We start from the raw sequence: 20,000 nt of genomic DNA on the forward strand, positions 1-20,000 counted from the left end.
GGGGTCCTGAAGCACTTACATGTAGTGCATTCAGCCTATCACTTCCAAGTCTTTTCTTTTTACAATGTATTAATGTTGTTCTTATGATATTGAAAATTCTGTTTGAAGAAAAAATCACACAGTCAACTTAATTGAAACATCGATTCTTGTCACAACAGTGCATGTACTCAGTTTTGCTGTATGCTGTTCAATAAAATATACAAAAGAATAATATTGTGCAGCATTTCTTTGTAAGGTAGCATTAGAGGGGATAATTTGTGGACAGACTGGCAATGACAACAGATAATGACCTCATGGGAAATGAAAGTGATGACATTTACATGTAATAGTGAATTGACTGTAATTTGCAGATAATGACACCACAAGACAGCATCATTAATATTGCTGGATTTGTAAAAATATTGCTAGATGTGCGAATTTACTAATGAGAAGCCTGCAAGATTTGCTTCTTTTTGCAGTTACTGGAGCACAGATTACTTAAAACACAACAACTCCAAATAAAGACTAATCCCAAGTGACCAAAAATGCAACTTGTTTTCCTCAGTACCTGCCGAAAGCCCCAAAATTTATAAGTTTATCATTGGTAATCTTGCAATATATTCCTCAAGATCCCTGAAGGATCTTGTAAGATCAGGAACAAGATTCTTGGAAGATCTTAGCCACACAACAGCTTGCAACATCTTGTAACAGTCTTAAATAAGAATCTTGTAAGATCTTGTAAGATCAATGTAACATTTTAAGTTCTTAAAAAAGATTCTCAAAAGATTGTCTAAGATCTTATAAGATTCTTACAAGATTTGCATAAGATCTTGCAAGAATCTTGTAAGATCTTGTAAGATGTTGTTAAGAATCTTGCAAGATCTTGTAACATTCTTAATTAAGAAATAAAGTAAGATCTTACTAAGAAACTTATTAAGAATTTTAGTAAGATCTTAATAAGATTTCCAACTGGGAATGGATCGCTGTCCAACCATATTACAATTTTGCTCCATTATCTCAAAATTAAAACAAAATTCATGACCAGAAACAAAATAATTTTTTATTGATATTTTTTTTAGCAAACATTGCGGCAAAATGCCAACTGCTGACCCTTTTATTTCGACGGTGAATGCTGGTCGCATTAGTTTTATTAATTGTTTAAATTTCGCACAATCCAGTGTAGTTTCCGCATAATCAACGCATGTTTACGCATAATATGGCCAAAAATATCCGCAGAATCTTTACTTTTTTTTTCACATCCTATCAGAAGCCCAGTACATGTAAATATTTTAATGTATTACATAGTTCTAATTAATTGCAGAAAAATATCTATTTGTAAATAAATTATTATGTTACAATGGGCAGCATTATAAAAACTTATACCGGAAAAAAAATTAAAGCATCGTGCAACATGTATTATGCAATTATCAAAGTAGATAATGACATTTAAATACATGCTGAGGCAGTAGATTAATATGATACACTCACCAAGAACTGTCAAATTCAACACCAGCTCACCAAGGGCAGGGCCAAAAGGGTCTTTAACATACTGAATCTTGTATTGTCCTTCATCATCTCTCTTCACATCATTAATATGCAAAGTAACTGAGTCTGTCTTATGATTTCTATCAATCACAATATGTGGAGATAATGGCTCTCCGTAAGAAAGAGGAGGGTTAACGAGAGAAATGAATGTTTTTGAAGCAATCTGATCAAACACCAGTGATGAGAGATTGAACTTGAACCACTGAATCAAGAAAAAACTCTGACTGTTGGTCTGTTCATCAGCGGTGAGGGAGTAATTCCATGTAAGCACCACATTATTTCCCTCTACTGCTTCTGTTGGGTTGGTAGGCTGTCCTGTCCACGTCAGTGAGTCTGCAACATGGAATTCTCCAGTAAGTTACTTAAATATTCACAATTAAATAATCCTACATTTTGTAATGTTTTCAAGAATTAAATAATCATGCATACAATAATTTATATTTATTAAATATATAATGCACAATTTCACCATCATGTCACTCTCATTTTGATCACAGGCATCAAAAATACAGTACATGTATTAAGTCAGGGAGCAAAAAAATAAATGAATTTATCCCCAGATAGATTAAATGTAGTTTTATAAGTGAGAAAAACATTACAAACAAAGTCATCATACAACCTCACAGTGCACCCTATAATGGCCCACAAATACCATGCTGAAGAAAATTTTTACAGTGATCACATACAAAAAAAATAATCATAGTCGAAAAGGAAATTGCTGAAAGAAAAAAAAGGAAATTATACCTCAGAGCAAAAAGAAGTTGTTCCAGGCTGGCATAAAAGAAGAATCTCTTGACTGAAATGAAAATTGTTTAAGCGTTGAATCCAATGCTCCAGCTTTGCTTGATCAAACATTTTTTGAACGTTTTGCTGTCCACATGCAAAGTTAAGTAACTGGAGTAACTTGCTTTTGATCAAACAAATAATTACACCCAACAATTCTGCTCAACGCAACAATCACAACAATGTTGCAGTCTTTTGCCACTCTTCCAACAAAGTTGTGTCCTGAATCAAATAGCGTTTGTGATGCTAGCCAATCACGAATCGCTATCTTATTTTCAAGATGGTGGACAAGAACAAAGATACTTGAGACTAAATCCAGGTATAATTATGGCTCTTAATGTCACAACATCACATGAGTGACAGCTTCAACATTTTTACAGCAATAAATTGTTTTGCTGAATTAAATATTAATAATTATTACCGGTAAATATTAATATGAAATATTAGAGGATATACAATGTACACCTGTCACTTACTTTTTGCCCACATTATCAGCTTATGAAGCTTTAACCCTTTGACGTCAAAACCGGCCCACACCGGCCAGACTTAGTATTTTACTCTAACACCAGACAATTTTACTCGTCAATGGGGAACGCCTGGGAGTCAATAGGTTAATTAATTCAGCCGGATGGATTGCGGGGCTAAACGCAGGAACCAATCTGAATGCTGAAAGAGATAACACTGCACCTCGCTACTGAGATCATAATTATGCCAACATCACTGAAGTGTAGCCGTGGCTCTCATGCAATGGAGACTGGGGTCACGCAAGCCTGGTGGCAGAGCTGACAGAATTTGAATGTACATGTAGATCACATTCAATTCTTAAACAGCTTGCTGTGCTTACAATATTTCAAATTTGGCTAAAATACTGCTGATCCTAGCCAATCACATATAATTCATTTTTCAAATTTCTCAGCCTGTAGTATACAGTAACTCTTGTAATGACTCTAATTTGTAACTGATCTGTGAGGAGGTGCAATAAAGTATCCATAGGAGTGACAGGAGTTGAGCTCAAGTAATGAAGCAAACTGAAAACAGCACTAGAATTACACTAAATAATTTTATTCATGATCAGACTCCAATTCAAGAGAGAAATAAAACATGCTACTATCTGTGAGAATAAACACAGGTCTACAGCTTAGACACACAATTTGAAAGCTCAGTTGTCATGTTGAAAAGCAGAGAGAGAGAAGGTCGAGAGGACCACCACAAAGTCAGCCAAACACTGCAAATCAAATACATATAAGGACAATTAAAAGTTCTTCATTTCTTGGCTTTGTAAGCTACGGCTGGCTGAAAATTTTGGACATTTCATGTTTCCTATTATTTATCAACTCTATGTGATGAAGTGTACAGAACGGTCAAAATTAATGCTGAGTCTGCCCTGCCTGTGAATTAATATTTAAACTAACAAAAAAAAAATTAGTTCCCAAACAAAATGTCACACTTACTGATAAATGACAACAACTTGGATTTTCTTGCCTTATTTGAGTGGAACACCATCAAAAATACTTTATCTATTAATATTTAGTTCTTAATACACTCAATGAATCAACAGATTTTATATTTCTGCCAAATTGTCTGAATTACTTGGCAAGGAAACGAATATAAATGTAAAGTAATGCACATGACTTGAAATTTCATCACCATTAATTTTTTTCAAGTGAAGCTGTGATCCTCGCAGTTAGGAATGTAATTACTGCAATTGCATAGAGAAGCCTGAATATTTCTGGACATCAATGGGGTTTAAACCCGTGACCTCGCGATTCCGGTGTAGGCCTTCTGATATTAGGCGATGGTGCGATTTCGCACTATCGACCTCAAATCGCTTCCGATCGCACAATTCACGAAAAATCACATAATTCACAAAAGAAAGCACAACATTCATAAAATAAAACATAAATCAACAAATTTCTTAGGAGTTCCAGCATAAATAGGCCATTTTAAAGATGATTTACCTTGGAAAATGGCTAAAAAGCCTTTGTTACCTTCAATTTCAAGGCGTTATTTTGCATGTGGGGGGCCTGGCACGAGTCTCATTCTTAAAGAGCCGCCAATTGGTGTAACACAAACACGCCCTTTGTTCAGATTAGCAAATCTCTTCAGAAATATAATACTGCACACAAAAACAGAGTGTAAGAAGCTAGTCGTAGCATACAGGAATAGTAATAATTAGTGATCATTCATTTGGCATGTTAGCTGTGTCCTTTCAACGTTTAACGTGGTGCACCAATAGTGCAGAAGACCTCATTTTTTTTACTTGTCCCAACTAATGTCGATCAAGATTCATAATTACAGTTGTTCCCTTACGTTCAAAATGTCTTTAGGGCAGTAAAAACGTGTTTTTTTTTATCCTGAAACCTTGAAAAACCAGCTTAAAATTGCTCAAAAAAAAATTGCATAATTTACAATATTTATCGCATAATTGGCCTTTCTAATCGCATAACCTGCCCTGCAAATTTCGCATTTTTTCATCACACCCTATCAGAAAGCCTGTCTAACCAACTGAACTATGAAGCCACTCTGAGCTATGGGAACATTACAACCCACAAATGACCAGCTCCCAACGTCAGAGGCTTCATAGCTCACTTTGTTAGAGTGTCGCACCAGAATTGCGGGTTCAAACCCCGTTGATGTCCTGAATTTTTCAGGCTTCTCTACGCAATTGCAATAAATGCGTTCATAACCGCGAGGATCATAGCTTCACTTGATTTCATATCCACAGTTCATATATGATCCATTTCATATATCATTTCATGATTGATTCATTCCTCATGGGAACATTAGAACCCATAAATGACCAGCTCCAAGCTTCAGTGGCTTCATATTCATAGCTCAGTTGGTTAGAGCGTCGCACCAGAATCACGAGGTCACAGGTTCAAACCCCGTTGACGTCCTGAATTTTTCAGGCTTCTCTACATAATTGCAATAATTGCGTTCATAACTGTGAGGATCATATCATAGCTTCACTTGATTTCATATCCGCAGTTCATATATATGATCCATTTCATATATCATATCATCATTAATTTTATTTATTTCATATCCTTAAAATTCAGGCTTTGCTTGATAATATTGCAATGTAAGCAAAAAAATCGAATTGTTGCTCTGCACTTAAGGTGGCTCACACCAGATTCAACACTTTCCAAGAGACCTTGTTATTATAAGGATTGACACTACAACATTTGATCTCTTACATGTAACGCCAATTATTTCTCAACATGACGCAGTTATTTTTGTGACGCAAAAAGTTACCATGGCAACAGGAACGGATTGCAAAAACACGCTATATAATTTGGCTTTAGTTGCTCATATCTGAAAAACGAACTGGGTGACCCCACTTTTTTTATTGCACAAAAGTGATCAGCAGGCCAAGGTGAAACTCTCTGCTCTGTGGAGCGTATTCAGAGCTTCCTTAAATTCTCAATTATTTAAGGTGGCTCTAAATCCGCTTCATACAATCTTTTTTAAACTTTGCAGAAAGTTTCATTCTGGCATGCTGATTACATTAAATTTCGAAAATAACAAATGGGGGTCACCGAGTTTGTTTTTGAGATACATGTATGAGCAGGTAAAGCCATAATATGGGGTGTTTTTGCACAGCTTTCCTGTTGCCACAAAAATGACCGAATCTTTTTCAGCAATAATTATTGGTGTTTGATACGGTACCACAACATTGATGTTAAGTGATAAAGTGTTGTAGTGTCAATCCTCCTAATAACAACATTTCCTCCAAGTGTTGCAACTGGTTTAAGCCACCTCAATTGGAAAAAATTATAACCCTTAAAAGAGAAGCTAACAAGTTTTCTATTTTTAGTTTTGCTACAAGTTGACAGTGACATTTGTTTACATTAATCTACATCCATCTCAGAAAATTTCAGTTGCCCAACTGGGCAATTATTTAAAGGCCCTTTATTCTTGAGTGCCCTTATTAAACACTTGATCACACAACCTAGGTGCCAACATTTCCGTGTCACCGGTTTCAGTATCTAATTAACATGGCCTCTTCAATTGATGAATTTCCCTTAATTGTGTCTGAAACTTTAGAAACCAAAATTGCATTTCTTTACACACGCTGCATCTCCAACTGTACTCAAAAGGGAAGAGAACAAAATGCGGAGCCCTACTCCATGGAGTACCCTATGGACTACCCAAATGGAGTACCCTAAAAATACTATTTCGAATGAGTAACTGTTGATCCATGTGTAAGCAGCATCTCAAATAGTGCTTACTTAAGCCTCAACACCCATTTTAAACAGCATTGTTCAACAGTATTTGAGTCTAAGCACCCATTTTAAAAAGGTTAGCTTTCGATTATTGTTGTGATGGCCGATTACTTCATGTAAGCTAACCTTTTTAAAATGGGTGCTTAGACTTAAATACTGTTGAACAATGCTGTTTAATTTAAAATGGGTGTTGAGGCTTAAGTAAGCACTATTTGCTGCTTACACATGGATCACCAGTACTCATTCGAAATAGTATTTTTAAGGTACTCCGTTTGGGTAGTCCATAGGGTACTCCGTGGAGTAGGGCTCCGCGTTTTGTCCTCTCCCACTCAAAAGCCAAACCTAAACTGGGTGACAAAAGAATTGTTAAACCCTCGCAAATGAAGGTAGCACGTACTGTACTTACACGAACATTTAAATTAATTTAAAGTAGACAAACTTAAAGGAATCTATAATAGTTATAAAATTCTGATAACCAGTCTGCACTGCGAACAAAATCAATCAACCAATAACTAATGATGGAATGCCTTTCAACGTATTTCGACCACAAAATGGTTAAAACGTTTAAGGATCCCTAAAACAAAAGGTTGTCGGCCAACTTCACTTTCAGAGAAAGCGTAGTTCGAGTTATTCGCTGCAGTATACGCCAGAGATCGATGCCGTCTCCTGTCGAGGACCACTAGTACTGCCACTAGCTATTAAGCTTAAAGACAAGGAGGCCCAAACTGAGCGTTACCTCTATAGGCATCCCCTTGGTTCTATAGATCGTTTTCACTGTCACGCAATAAAAAAATAAATCGAAAACCATCCAGTGGAAAAAGTCAAGAATTCGTGATGTTGTAGAAGATAAATGAAGAAGACACTTCTCCAAGTTTTAGGCCCGTGCGTTTCCCCAAACTTCAGATATTCGTCGAAATGTTTCGCAGAAATTTACAGAGCCCAGTATGAAAACGCCATGTTGGTGCACATCTGTGGTGCACCAATATGGCGGCCGGAAAATAGTGTCAACATCTGTTACTTACTTTGGCTATCTAGGCGAGTGATCATCTGTACTGAACAGACAGCTATTTACTTAAGTACTTTTCCTAATGCTTTAAATTCTAAAAAGGCTCAAAACCATGAGATAAATATATATTTCTCAATAAACTTGATCGTCACCTCGTGTCACGCACCGCTATAACTCAGAAATTCAAAATGCTCTGGTTTCCAAACGAACCACGCTATTGAGCTTTAAAATTGCAAATGGATACAAATTGACCGCCTCTTATGCCTGATGAGGATAAAAACTTTCGTGGCTCCTTAGTTTTGGATTTTAGAAAATGATGACGTCACGTGAAAACGATCTATTTAGTTTCGGTGAGCTTACGGTTCGTTCTCATTTATTAATTTGATAGAATGTACACATGGAGTAGTTTTCTTACCAACGGAAGACAGGAGTACCAAACAAAACAAAACGGAGAATAGTTCCTCAGTTTTGACGTCTCTCATGTTTCAGACTTGCCACTTTGACGCGATGTTGCGTTACTCTACCATGTGCTCTCAATCACGAGTTTCATGTTGTGTGATTGCGTAACCATATCGAGTGACGTATGGGTGTCATATTGCTAGGAGGATCGCATTGATTCCGTTGGCACGGTTGTTGCTGATTTAGAACTAAATTCTGTTTTTATACTCGTCTATTACTGTGGAGTTTTGATGGTTAATTATCGCGACATGGTGTCACGAGCGGGATAACTCACGCCTAAAAATTGTCGGTTACAGAAGAAGGCGGACAAACAGCTGCGCAAGCCGTTAAAGCACAAATTTTTAGGCCACCATCAAACTTGCCCCCACCGAAAGCGCTAACCTTTGATGACAATTTGGCATCGTCGTGGAGAACATGGAAACAAGCTTGGAAAAGATACGCTATTGCACCGGGCGTAAACAAACAGGAAGGTATCGTCCGGGTGTCTACTCTACTGAGCGTCATTGGCGAGGACGGCGTTAAAGCTCATGACACATTCACTTGGAACGAGGGAGAAAACCAAGATTACATCGCTTTCGTTCGGCAAAAATTCGATCAGTTTTGCGCCCCCAGAACGCAGGTAATCTACGAACGTTACCGTTTTAACAATAGAAACCAAGAACCCGGCGAAAATGTTTCTACTTATCTTAAAGAATTGCGAACGATCGCCAGAAACTGTGCTCATGATACTATCACCCCAGATGAAATCTTGCGTGACCGCCTCGTGTTAGGCATACGTGACGATCGCGTGCGTGAGCGCCTTCTACGTTTGAACGATTTATCTTTACAGCAAGCGGTTGACATAATCAAATCCTCGGAACAGACCCAGCAGCAAGTGAAACAGATGTCTGGAGTGGACACGTTGGTCAACGCTCTGAAGAGATTCGGTCCCGCGGTTCAAGTTGAAGACGAAATATCTATCAAGCCGTCTACAAGAAGAGCGACTTAGGAATGTGGAAATTGCAGAATGGTTCACGGACGAAATTGTCCCGCATATGGAAGAATATGTTTCCATTGTGGAAACATAAATCACTTTGCTCAAAAATCTTGCGGCAGGCACGAGGAAGAAAGCCTAGAGTCTCAACTATTACTCCATTTCCCGACACCGAAGAGGACCCGTACTTCACAAGTTCCCTTACTGAGAAGGGCAAACCCCAGGCACGGATGGTTGTGATCAAGCTTCAAATTTTAATGCCAGACTTTAATTCCGAAGTCCAGTTTGAAATAGACACTGGATCTCAGTGTGAAATTCACCCAGCAGGAATATACAAGCAAATCACAGGGGACACACACCTACAGCGCCTTAAACCCTGCAACAAAGAGATTGTCTCGCTCACAGGAGAACATCGCAGAATTGCTGGCAAAGCAAATCGCCCCGTCTGTTCTGGTGGAAAGCGTAACTAACTCGAATGCAACATTATCGATGGTGACTACCAGCCGAACCTGTCATTAAACACAAGCATTACTCTGGGATTTGTGATTCTGCACAACTGCGATGTACTGGCTTTAAAAGTTAAGACACACGAAGAGTTTGACGATGTATTTGAGGGATTAGGCGCCCTGCCCGGAAATACAAGATCCTAGTTGACGAAACTGTACCACCCGTGGTTCACGCCCCGAGACGAGTGCCAGTAGCCTTGCGACCTCGCATCAAAACCAGGCTAGACGAACTGGATGATCGCAAAGTAATTGTGCCAGTCACTGAACCGACCGAGTGGGTATCGAGCATGCTGGTCATTGTGAAGCCCAACAAGGTCCGCATTTGCATTGATCCGAGGGACCTTAACCGCGCAATTCGTCGAGAACATTATCAGCTGCCCACCATCGAAGAAGTTGCCACCCGACTAGCAGGTGCCAAGAAGTTTACTCTGCGACGCGAAGGATGGTTTCCACCAAATTGTTTTAGACGATGCCTCAAGTTACCTGACAACATTCAACTCGCCTTTGGACGTTATCGGTGGACGCGCATGCCATTTGGCATCTCCAGTACTCCTGAAGTCTGGCAGAGACGTACGCATGAATTTGTAGAAGACCAAGAGGGTGTTGAAGTCATCGCGGGTGATTTTCTAATAGCTGGCTTTGGTGAGTCCGACGAAGAGATCAACACCAGCCTCGAAAGGCATGAACGTGCTTTCCTTCAGAAATGTCGAGAGTGGAATCTGAAGCTCAACAAAGACAAGATGAAACGAGCACAAACCGAAGTGCGGTTTATGGGACATCTCCTAACTCCTGAGGGCCTGAAGGCTGACCCTGCCAAAGTGGAAGCCATTTTAGCTATGCCACCGCCCACCGATGTTAAAGGCCTTAAGAGGTTTCTTGGCATGGTCAATTATTTGGCCAAATTCTTGCCTCTTTTGTCCGACATGACTGAACCGTTGCAAAGACTCGAAGACAAGGAAGTGGAGTGGTGCTGGTTACTGCAGCACCAGAAAGCATCCACCACAGTAAAACAGTACTTGGCCGAAGCCCCTGTCCTGAAGTACTACGATATCAAAGAAGATGTCACAATCCAATGCGACGCCAGCGAGATTGGTCTGGGTGTTGTACTAATGCATACCGGACAGCCCATCGCCTATGCCTCCAGGGCGCTTACTGGCATGGAAACTCGTTATGCCCAAATTGAAAAAGAACTATGAGCAATTGTGTGGTCAACTAACAAGTTCGATCAGTACATACTTGGACGGGAAGTTGTCCTCATCAAGTCTTACCATAAGAAGTGGATGGGCGCCCTCAAAGAAACAGTGTAACGGCGAATTAACACGGTACTATGACAAGCGAATTGGGAGAAGACAACGGACTAGTCTTCCTGGGCGAACGGCTGGTAGTACCTACATCCATGAGCAAAGAAATGTTGAAACAAATTCACAGATCGCACATTGGCATCGAAGGATGTCTGCGGCGCGCCAGAGAACTACTAACAGCAATAACAAAGTTAACGGTTAAAGGATTTCATTACCAAGTGTTCCATCTGCCAAGCCCAAAAGCCAGACCAATGCCGCGAGCCCATGCAACCTTATCCAGTCCCACCTCGGCCATGGTCGATTTGGTGCAGACATGCTTGAACTGGTACAGCAACAATTTTTATTCTAGTGGATTACCGGAGCGGTTTCTTCAAAGTCCAGGAAGTTAAAGAGGCTACGTCTATGAGAATCATTACTGTTTGCAAAGTCCAGTTTTCGCGACATGGGATACCAGACGTGCTTGTAACCGATAACGGAACTCTGTTTACATCATCGGCATTCAGCGGATTTGCGAAGGAGTGGCAATTTGAGCATTGGACTTAGAGTCCCTACTACCCACAGTCAAATAGTCGTGCTGAAAACGCGGTGAAGACTTGCAAGAGCTTAATGAAGAAAGCGAAAGCAGATGGGCAGGATCCCCTGTTAGCCCTCCTAGATTGGCGTAACACTCCAACAGAAGGCATTGGAACATCGCCAGTGCATAGGTTAATGGGACGCCGTACTCGTTTGCTGCCCACACATGATAATCTCCTAACTCACCCATCTCACAAGGACACCGCCTCCAAACTATCCGATCGCAAGTCAAGACAAGTGCGCCAGTACAACAAGAAGTGTCGCCCATTAGAACCTTTGAAATGTGGTCAGACTATCCGAATGAGGCTTCCTGGGAGGCAGGAATGGACCCTGGGGACTTGCACCCAAGTTCTGAAGAATAGGTCGTATGAAGTAGAAGTATGCGGTAGGCACTACCTTCGCAACCGTCGACAATTGCGACTGACGCCTGAAATGCCCCCTCCATTGAATCCAGTATACCGTGAACCTGAGACACTGGAATTCAATCAAAACCCTACAGAAGCGGAGAGTGGGCCTGCCGAGTCTCAGCCACCGGACGCTGACACAGGACCGGAGAAAGAGCCACTGGAGATGCATCCGCGCCGATCAGATCGCAGAAGGCTACCACCTGTTTGGCATCAGGATTACCAAATGTACTGAGACTCACATGGACACTCAACGTTGAACATTATTTTTTTTTATTTCAGCGCCTTTTGTATTGAGACTCTCATTGAACACTGAGCGTTTGACCCTGTTTTTATTTGTTTGTTTCTGTTTAGTATAGTACATTTAATCTTATATAAAGAGGGAGATGTCGCGATGTCGCGTTACTCTACCACGTGCTTTCAATCACGAGTTTTATGTTGTATGATTGCGTAACCATATCGAGTGACTTATGGGTGTCATATTGCTAGGAGGATCGCATTGATTCGGCTGGCACGGTTGTTGCTGATTTAGAATTAAAGTCTGTTTTTATACTCGTCTATTACTGTGGAGTTTTGATGGTTACTTATCGCGACACTTAGTCAATAATTTTAATATCTCCAACCCCTGTGTCTGGTTTTGGGAGAAGCATAAGTTGCATTTCCTCATGCAAACTCAATGAAAATGGAAGGTCTTTCGCATCACTTCCTTGTTTTCGATCACCCGATTCACGCATGCCCAACCTCTTTCCCAGGGTTTCCTCGGCTTCTAATATGAACCCTGGCAAATGAACGAGTTGCCAGCAATCGGATCCCTGTTTATACTCAAAGGGGGTACACATTGCAAGTTGGTGTAAGAAAATGTATGGCGAGAACTTATTTCGAGGTCCAAAAACGATTTTGGAGAGAGATCAACGCTTCTTTCGACACAGATTTATCACAAATAGATTTGAAAAATGTTGATACGTAGTAAGTGTAAGTTTTTGTTTGATTAAACGTGAAATATGAGATGAAATTTACTCAGATTAACCTTGCTCGCGTGAGATTTATTGTGAAATTGACATCTCTTCATGGTCTCTAAATATTATAAAATTAGGTACAAATCTGGAGAAATAAAGCCTTTTTAGTTGTATTTACGTGTGTCTAGGCTGTTAGCTTATTCGTTACGTCTTGCGTAAACGAATTATGGCTTCTGGAAATATACCTCCTCAAAGGAGCTGAGAGAAGTCGTCGTCAGAGGAGATGGAAATTGTTTTTACAGAGCTATTGCTCTTTGGAGGGATGAAATGAGCGATGAGAAACATGACGAAATCTATAGGTGAAGTTCTGTTTGATTGAGAAAAAATCCAACGGTTTCTGAGCCGCTACTATTTTCTACAAACTCTGTGAGAGTCCAATCACTTAAAAGTAGTACGATGATTCTGCTCAAGAAAACCATGTCAATGTACTTCTGCCTCGAGGCAGCTGTTTTAATGCTCCTCTTCCATAGAATACAGCAGTCTCTGTTCCGATAGATTTAGATAACAATGGGAATTCGTGTCTGATATGCCCAAGCTGTTACATGTGAACAAACCTTTATTTCTGTCAAACTACCATCTGCATGTAGAACTACATGTGTTAAAGTCACTGGATCTAAGCAAACGTATCAAGCTCCACTATGACTTCGACCAATACAAAAGCGTCATCTTCATATACTAGTTCTCTGTAGATCTGATCTTTGGAGCAGATCTTTGAGGTTTTAGTACTCCCACAATCATAGTATCTTATGTACAAAGTTGGTGTACGACATTCAGAGGTTCTGTAACCCCGTACAAAATTATTTCAACACACCTTTGTACTCATCGAAAGCTTGAATTGGTCACGATTAATAGCTCTAGCCCACGACAAAACAACACTGTTATTCCTGGGCGGGTAAAATCTTAATATTCCAACGTGAGGAAGAATCTTTTGCTTCTCTAGGTACCTTCGATCGTTGTCACAACCCCACACATAACAATGATTGCCACTAGGCATATTTCAAATATTATTTGAATTGCAGAATTTAGAAATAGGCCAATAGCCAGCCCATACACACGTAAATACAGCTGAAAAGGCTTTATTGAGTTATTTCCTCCAGATTTATTCCTAATTTTGTAGCATTTTGAGACCATTTTACAATAAACCTCAAAAAAAGCGTTGATCTCTCTCCAAAATCGCTTTTTTGGACGTCCAATAAGTTTCTGCCATACATTTTCTTACAGCGACTTGCAATGTTTGCCACCCAACCCCCCCCCCCCCCCCCTTCCCCCTCCGGCGATCGCACAGAACCCTTTGCGTATAAAGCACAGATTAGTCCTGTTCCGGGACTCCCTCTTACCCTGTCCTGAAAATGGGCCTGGGTTCCAGGCAGATCACGTGATCAAATTGTCCATTGAGGAGCCCATTGACATTTTTTCAAAATGGCCGCAAGGAATAAGGTGAGAGAAATCTGGTTACGAGTATTGCCAACAAAAGAATACAAAAAAAAAATGGCGTACCAAGGGGGAACCTGAAGCCGTAAAATTTGATGTATGAAACCGAGCCAACGGGAATGCAGTAGATGACAGAGAAATCTTTTTTTTTTTTTTTCATTTTATGTTGTTTTAAACCAAGGCAAGTTTATATACGGTTCAGAGGAGGGTATAAAGCAATTTTCATATCAAAAATACAATTCACTGTGCACATTCAATTATTCAAGTCTGACATTAAACACTATGTACCCCCGTCATCCAATCATTACTTCTTGTCTTGCAATTATGTCTGTTTGCCATTAAATTATTGCTTTTGTCACTCAATGATTAGACAAGAATGTCTTTCTAATTCGTCGTTCTATTATCCCATGTTAATATTCAATTATTCAATATCGACTTTTATTTTATAGATACTGATAAAATATCAGAATTTCTCCTTTTGCTAAAAAATCATATGTTCACTCGTGAGAGGTACTTTCGGCACTCGAAGACAAAATTCGTATCCCCGCGAGGCCATGTCATATTCCTGTAGTATATACTAACACAGTGGATAACGTGCGCGCTGATTGGCTACTCAAACTCCGGATATCCTTTATTATAATTCAAGACATTGATACACTGCCCAAATATGGTCATAAAGCTCTCGATATCTGTAAGTCTACAGACGGAAGGCGCGCACACCTGGAGACAACCAGGCGACCACTCATTACTGCATCCACTGTGGAAGAGTTTGTCGCTCCCGGATTGGCCTCACCAGTCACAGCTGAAGCTGTTTCAGCCGTGGACCTATCGCGGCATCCAACTAGGGTGCATCATAATCCATGGTAGACATTGACCGACGGAGGCCTTATACATATGTAATTTCTGACGTTTGAATGGCGTGAATGTATTAGTCAGAAATTAATATTCTGATGGCACGATTTTGAGGTTCGCGGGTGGTTGTGGGGGTTGTTCAACAGGTATTTAGGGCTTTGGCGGAAGATTTGAACCATTCTAGGTCAGTTAGTCGTCCTCTTTGCTCGTTTTTCTTGAGTCTTCGTCCTTCGTGTTTATTCAATCAAGTTCAAGTTCAAGTTCAAGTTCATTTATTCACACTTATTCAACTACAATACAACAACAAAAAGAGTAAAAAAGAAATAAAAACAGAGCTAGCTATACGTTGAATTACACATAACAAAGAAGAAAGTGTGTAGCAGCCAAAGGAGCCAAGCTTTCGAGTTGGCTGCTACCACAGAGCAGTTACAAGTGGGTGGAGGTTATGTAGTGCTTATAGAAACTAGTTATAAAGGTCTGGCTAAGTTAATCACACATCTAACTATCAAGTAGAGAGAGTTTGCATTCTTTTTTAAAACTGTAAAAGGGGAGACACTTAATTTTCATAGGTATTGCTTCCTAGGTCTGTGATGCCCCTACGATAAACCTTGCCAGGCCATAATTAGTTCTAAAAAATGGTCTGTACAGGTTTTGATTAGTGGCATACCCGGTCTTATAATTATGGACATCCGAAGCTGGTTGAACTAAATCATAGAGAGCAAGAAGTATATCCTTTTTTCGATATTGTATTTTATGCACAAGCGCGCCAATTTTTAATTTAAAAATGTTCTCTAACTTTAAAATTTCTAATAGTCTAAAGTACGGTGTGGGACTTTCTCTTTTGTTTGAAAAAAAAAAGATGCCGCGAATACAGTTATTTTGACTTATTTTGATTTTATGTAACCTATTTTGGTATGCGGTACCCCAGCTCATTATTCCATAAGTTAAATACGTATATATGAGAGTATAATACGGTTGTTTGAGTGTACTCATAGGCATGTAATGCCTAAGCTTAAATAAAATTCCAATATTTTTTTGTTATTTTGTTGTTAATGTGCTGGAGCTGAGCATCCCACTTTAGGTGCTCATCAATAAAGACACCCAAGTATTTAATCTGGGACTTTTGTTTTATACTACAAACATGGCGGTTCTCACTGAAATGCGGGAATTTATCAGCAGTACGCTCGCTGAAAACAACAGGTCCTTGTTAGGGCAGATTTCCAAATTAGTCGCTGATTCGGCTGAGAGTGTTAAGCGTTCTAGTGTGGAAGCTGCTGATGAGCAGTTGCTTGAAATTAAAAAACTTCGTAGAGAGGAACCGAAATCTTTTAAGCGTAAAGGAGTGGAGGTTCTTCTGCGTTTAGTGCTACGCGTAACCAGAGTGATCGGCATTCCTTTCCTCGTTCGTTTGGGGCTCCAGCAAGATCTGGAAATTGCTTCGCTTGCGGAAAATTTGGCCATTGGAGGTCCAAATGTTTACAGGTTTCTCGTTCTGGTTCGAAATCTGCAGCAGGTATCAATTGATTAGGACTCCACGAAAACCGTAAGTGTGATATTTGCTTTCTTGATCCCCCGTGTGATTGGGTTGATGGGAATAGCTTTGAATTTGAAGATGTGGTTTCTGTTCGTAGTTTCGTTGAACTCCCGCAAGTTTCTGTTAAAGGCAAATTGTTGAATTCTATCGATCATTGGAAATCCTTGGTTGCTCCAGATTTCATTTTGAATATAATTAGAGACGGTTATAAGATCCCGTTTATCTCTACGCCTTCACGCCATCACTACAGGAACAATGCTTCGGATGTTAAAGAGGCGGATTTTGTTGGCGAAGCTATTCTGGAACTTTTGCGCGCAATCTTATCGAAGAGCTATTCTCTCCTCCGGACATTATCAATCCACTCAGTGTTTCAGTACAGAGCAGCGGCAAGAAGAGGCTTATTTTAGATTTAAGACATGTCAATCTGCATGTGTACAAGCAGAAGTTTAAGTGTGAAGGTTTTTATACCATTAGGAGTGCTTTTTCTAAAGAATATTTTGTGTTTTCATTTCATTTGAAGTCAGGATACCACCATATTGACATTTTTCCCGATCATCGCCGTTATCTGGCATTCTCGTGGGATTTTGGTAGCGGGCATACTAGATATTTTCAGTTTACTGTTTTGCCTTTTGGGCTTTCCAGTACGCCTTTTATTTTCACTGAGTTGTTAAAGTCCTTGGAAGCGCACTGGAGGGCCAGGGTATTCCGATTGCAATATTTTTCGATGACGGAGTTGGTGCAGGATCTTCGTTTGAGGCTGCCAAATCCAATAGTTTTCTGGTTTGTTCTGATCTTTCGCGTTGCGGTTTTGAAATTAATCATGAGAAGTCAAAATGGGAGCCCGTGAATAAATTTTCATGGATTGGCTACGATATTGACAATCACACCAGTTATATTTTTGCTAGTGGTGCCAGAATTTTAGTACCGTTGGTCTCTCTGGAAATATGCCATTTTGAATTCTGGAATGCGAGTTTTTAAGTCAACTCAACTGGAAATATAATGAAGCAATCTCTTGACCAAATTGTACAAACAAACCATGTCATGTACAGTAAGTAAATAAAGCCGATATATATCTATTCAAAACATGCATTCATTTAACTTGCGGTTTTATCAGCATATATACGCCCTTCTTCTTATTCAGGAATCCACTTTGTGGGTGGGGGTCCTTGTCCCTTTAAATATTTGCTTGTGTTCCCTTGTTCCCCAAATTACTTTCAAACTTGTTCCCAGCTTTTTGATCCCTAAAATTGTTTTTGTTCCCTTGTTCCCTAAATATTTTGACGTTGCTCCCCTGTTCCCCAGTTCTATTTAGCCATGTTTCCTTGTCCCCCAAAATCCCCGGGAGGGCCTCAAATCTAGCCTTGCCACTGCTGAATTCGGCGTCCCACAAGGATCAATCTTGGGACAAGTAATATTCAATTTAGCCGACCTACAGGGAAAGTTGCAATTACCCTGCTACCGTACTCTGATGATGCGTCTTTTTATATCCATTTAAAAGTATGTCATCTCGACTTTTCTGTAACTAAGGTAAACGACGCAATTGCCAGACTTGTGGACTATTCTCAAAGTTCTAATGTGGCTTTGAACTCCTCAAAAACCAAATGGATGCTGATTTCAACGCACCAAATGGCGCGCGTCCACATATTATATCACCGCTCACTGCCTGTAACATGTGTTCAATGATACTCAGCTCGAGCGGATAACATGTACCAAAGAGACTCCTGTCCTTCGGCCATAGAAGTCTTATGAGAAAAACAGCACATAAAGCGGTGACAAATATAGTGAAGCAATGCATTTAACGAAATCTGACTTGATGTTTCGTATGTGGCAAAATACGTTTTCAAAAGTAACCGTTATTATACGAAAAACTATTTATATTTCAAAAGAAAATGCGAGCGATCTGGGTAAGACTTAAAAATAGCATTGTGACAGTTTGTCACTGGTAAGATTTTCATTTAAGGTCAGGTTTAATTCCAGTATAAACAAGGTTTCTTTTATCTTGCAATGGTAATCAGTTTTCCAGACGCGAGAATTCCAAAATGATCCCATTTTATGTTATGTCAAGTAGTCATAATATTATCAGCAATAGCTGATGGGTGTTTATGTTTGGAGAGCGCTTTAATTAATTTTTTTTTCTATCCTGCAGGCGGCGCTTCGTTTTGCCGATGTAGGAGTTATTAGGCATTCATTTTGGTCAACATCTTACCTGGAGTTCGGATATAAACTCACTGCTTACTTCCGGTTATGTAACAATACGGCGGATCCTAAGAAGACTCGCCCCCTTCCACGTTAGGAAAACTCCTGTAAAAAGCTGAGTGCTTTCGACGACTGACTATTCTAGCTCCATAGTTCATCCGTTGCTGTTATACCACTGAGAAAAAGCGGCTCCAAGGTCTTCAGAATACTGACATACGCAGGCTTTTTTCTGAGAAGATTTGACGGACAAGAGGACCTAGCTAGCATGAACCGATTATTCAAATAGTAATAATAATAATAATAATAATAATAATAATAATAATAATATAATAATAAATTATGAGGTCATTTTATGAAACGTAATAAATCCATAGAAAATATAGCTGGAAAGAGACTATAGATGAAAGAAGTATAGTTGAGGCGGGGAATCGAATTACTTAGCAGTAACGTCTTCTCCACTGAGAAAGTGTTGAGCGGCAGCTCAGCACACTGTACACTCAATTCCGTTCTTTTTCTATCGAACCACAAATTTAATCGACTTTATACAGAAGTTTGAATTACCCAAGAAATACTTTAAGTAGTCAATAGACTTCACTATTACCACACAGGCAAACATTTACCACTCGAGAGCAATAGCAAAGTAAGCGCTGTCTTCTTAAAGCAAAAGAATGGAAAACCTTGAATGGAGACCGACAAGGCATAACTAAGGGCCTGCTTACATGGGAGTAGTATAGAAGAGATGACTACACGAAATTTTTCAAAATGGCGGCCGGTGGAAAATTCTACCCAAACCGTTCTTTTTTTAATGAGATGCAATCCTTCAAGGTATATACACGGTGGTTTTAATGAGATGCACTTCACGTAGATGTACGAGGGTAAATCCAAGATGGTGGAGGCATTGAGCAATAAGAATTTAATGAGATGCACGTGTGTTTTAGTTTTGGATGTTACGATGCTTTATTATTTGGATTGAGGTGCATTGTGCTCTGGTAGTACGATTCCACCCAACCAGCCGGATAGTGTCGCGCTTATACGGGGAAAGAATAATGGAGTAGCTAAGAACCAATGAGAAGGCATTGACGTAACAGTCAAACGAGTTTGAAACAAGTTAAGGGTTGGTTCAAAAAACCAGTTTTGAAGATGATGAGTATTCAAAAGGGTCTCCTTAATAATGTAGACTAGAAAAAACCCGTCAAACCGGTTTGCTTTTCATACT

At 39.7% G+C, this 20,000-nt stretch overlaps 2 protein-coding genes across 5 annotated transcripts in view; both read right to left on the bottom strand.

Annotated features, from left to right (window-relative positions):
• Positions 1 to 8,099, bottom strand: part of LOC138029759 (limbic system-associated membrane protein-like) — a 103,597-nt gene extending 95,498 nt beyond the window's left edge. For 2 of the 4 annotated variants that reach the window (XM_068877575.1, XM_068877576.1), the window contains exons 1-2: positions 7,955 to 8,094; positions 1,468 to 1,857 (exon numbers count right to left, since the gene is read on the bottom strand). In XM_068877575.1, coding sequence (XP_068733676.1) covers positions 1,468 to 1,857; positions 7,955 to 8,021 — 457 coding nt within the window. In that variant the 5' untranslated portion in view covers positions 8,022 to 8,094. Of the gene's footprint in view, positions 1 to 1,467; positions 1,858 to 7,954 lie in introns of all 4 variants that reach the window. The other 2 variants (XM_068877573.1, XM_068877574.1) reach the window with 2 other exon arrangements.
• Positions 1 to 20,000, bottom strand: part of LOC138029770 (tyrosine-protein kinase receptor Tie-1-like) — a 556,173-nt gene that overhangs the window by 264,647 nt on the left and 271,526 nt on the right. The gene's annotated exons all lie outside the window — the stretch shown is intronic.

This window comes from Montipora capricornis, chromosome 13 (assembly GCF_036669925.1).
Source record: "Montipora capricornis isolate CH-2021 chromosome 13, ASM3666992v2, whole genome shotgun sequence".
NCBI classification, from domain to species: domain Eukaryota; kingdom Metazoa; phylum Cnidaria; class Anthozoa; order Scleractinia; family Acroporidae; genus Montipora; species Montipora capricornis.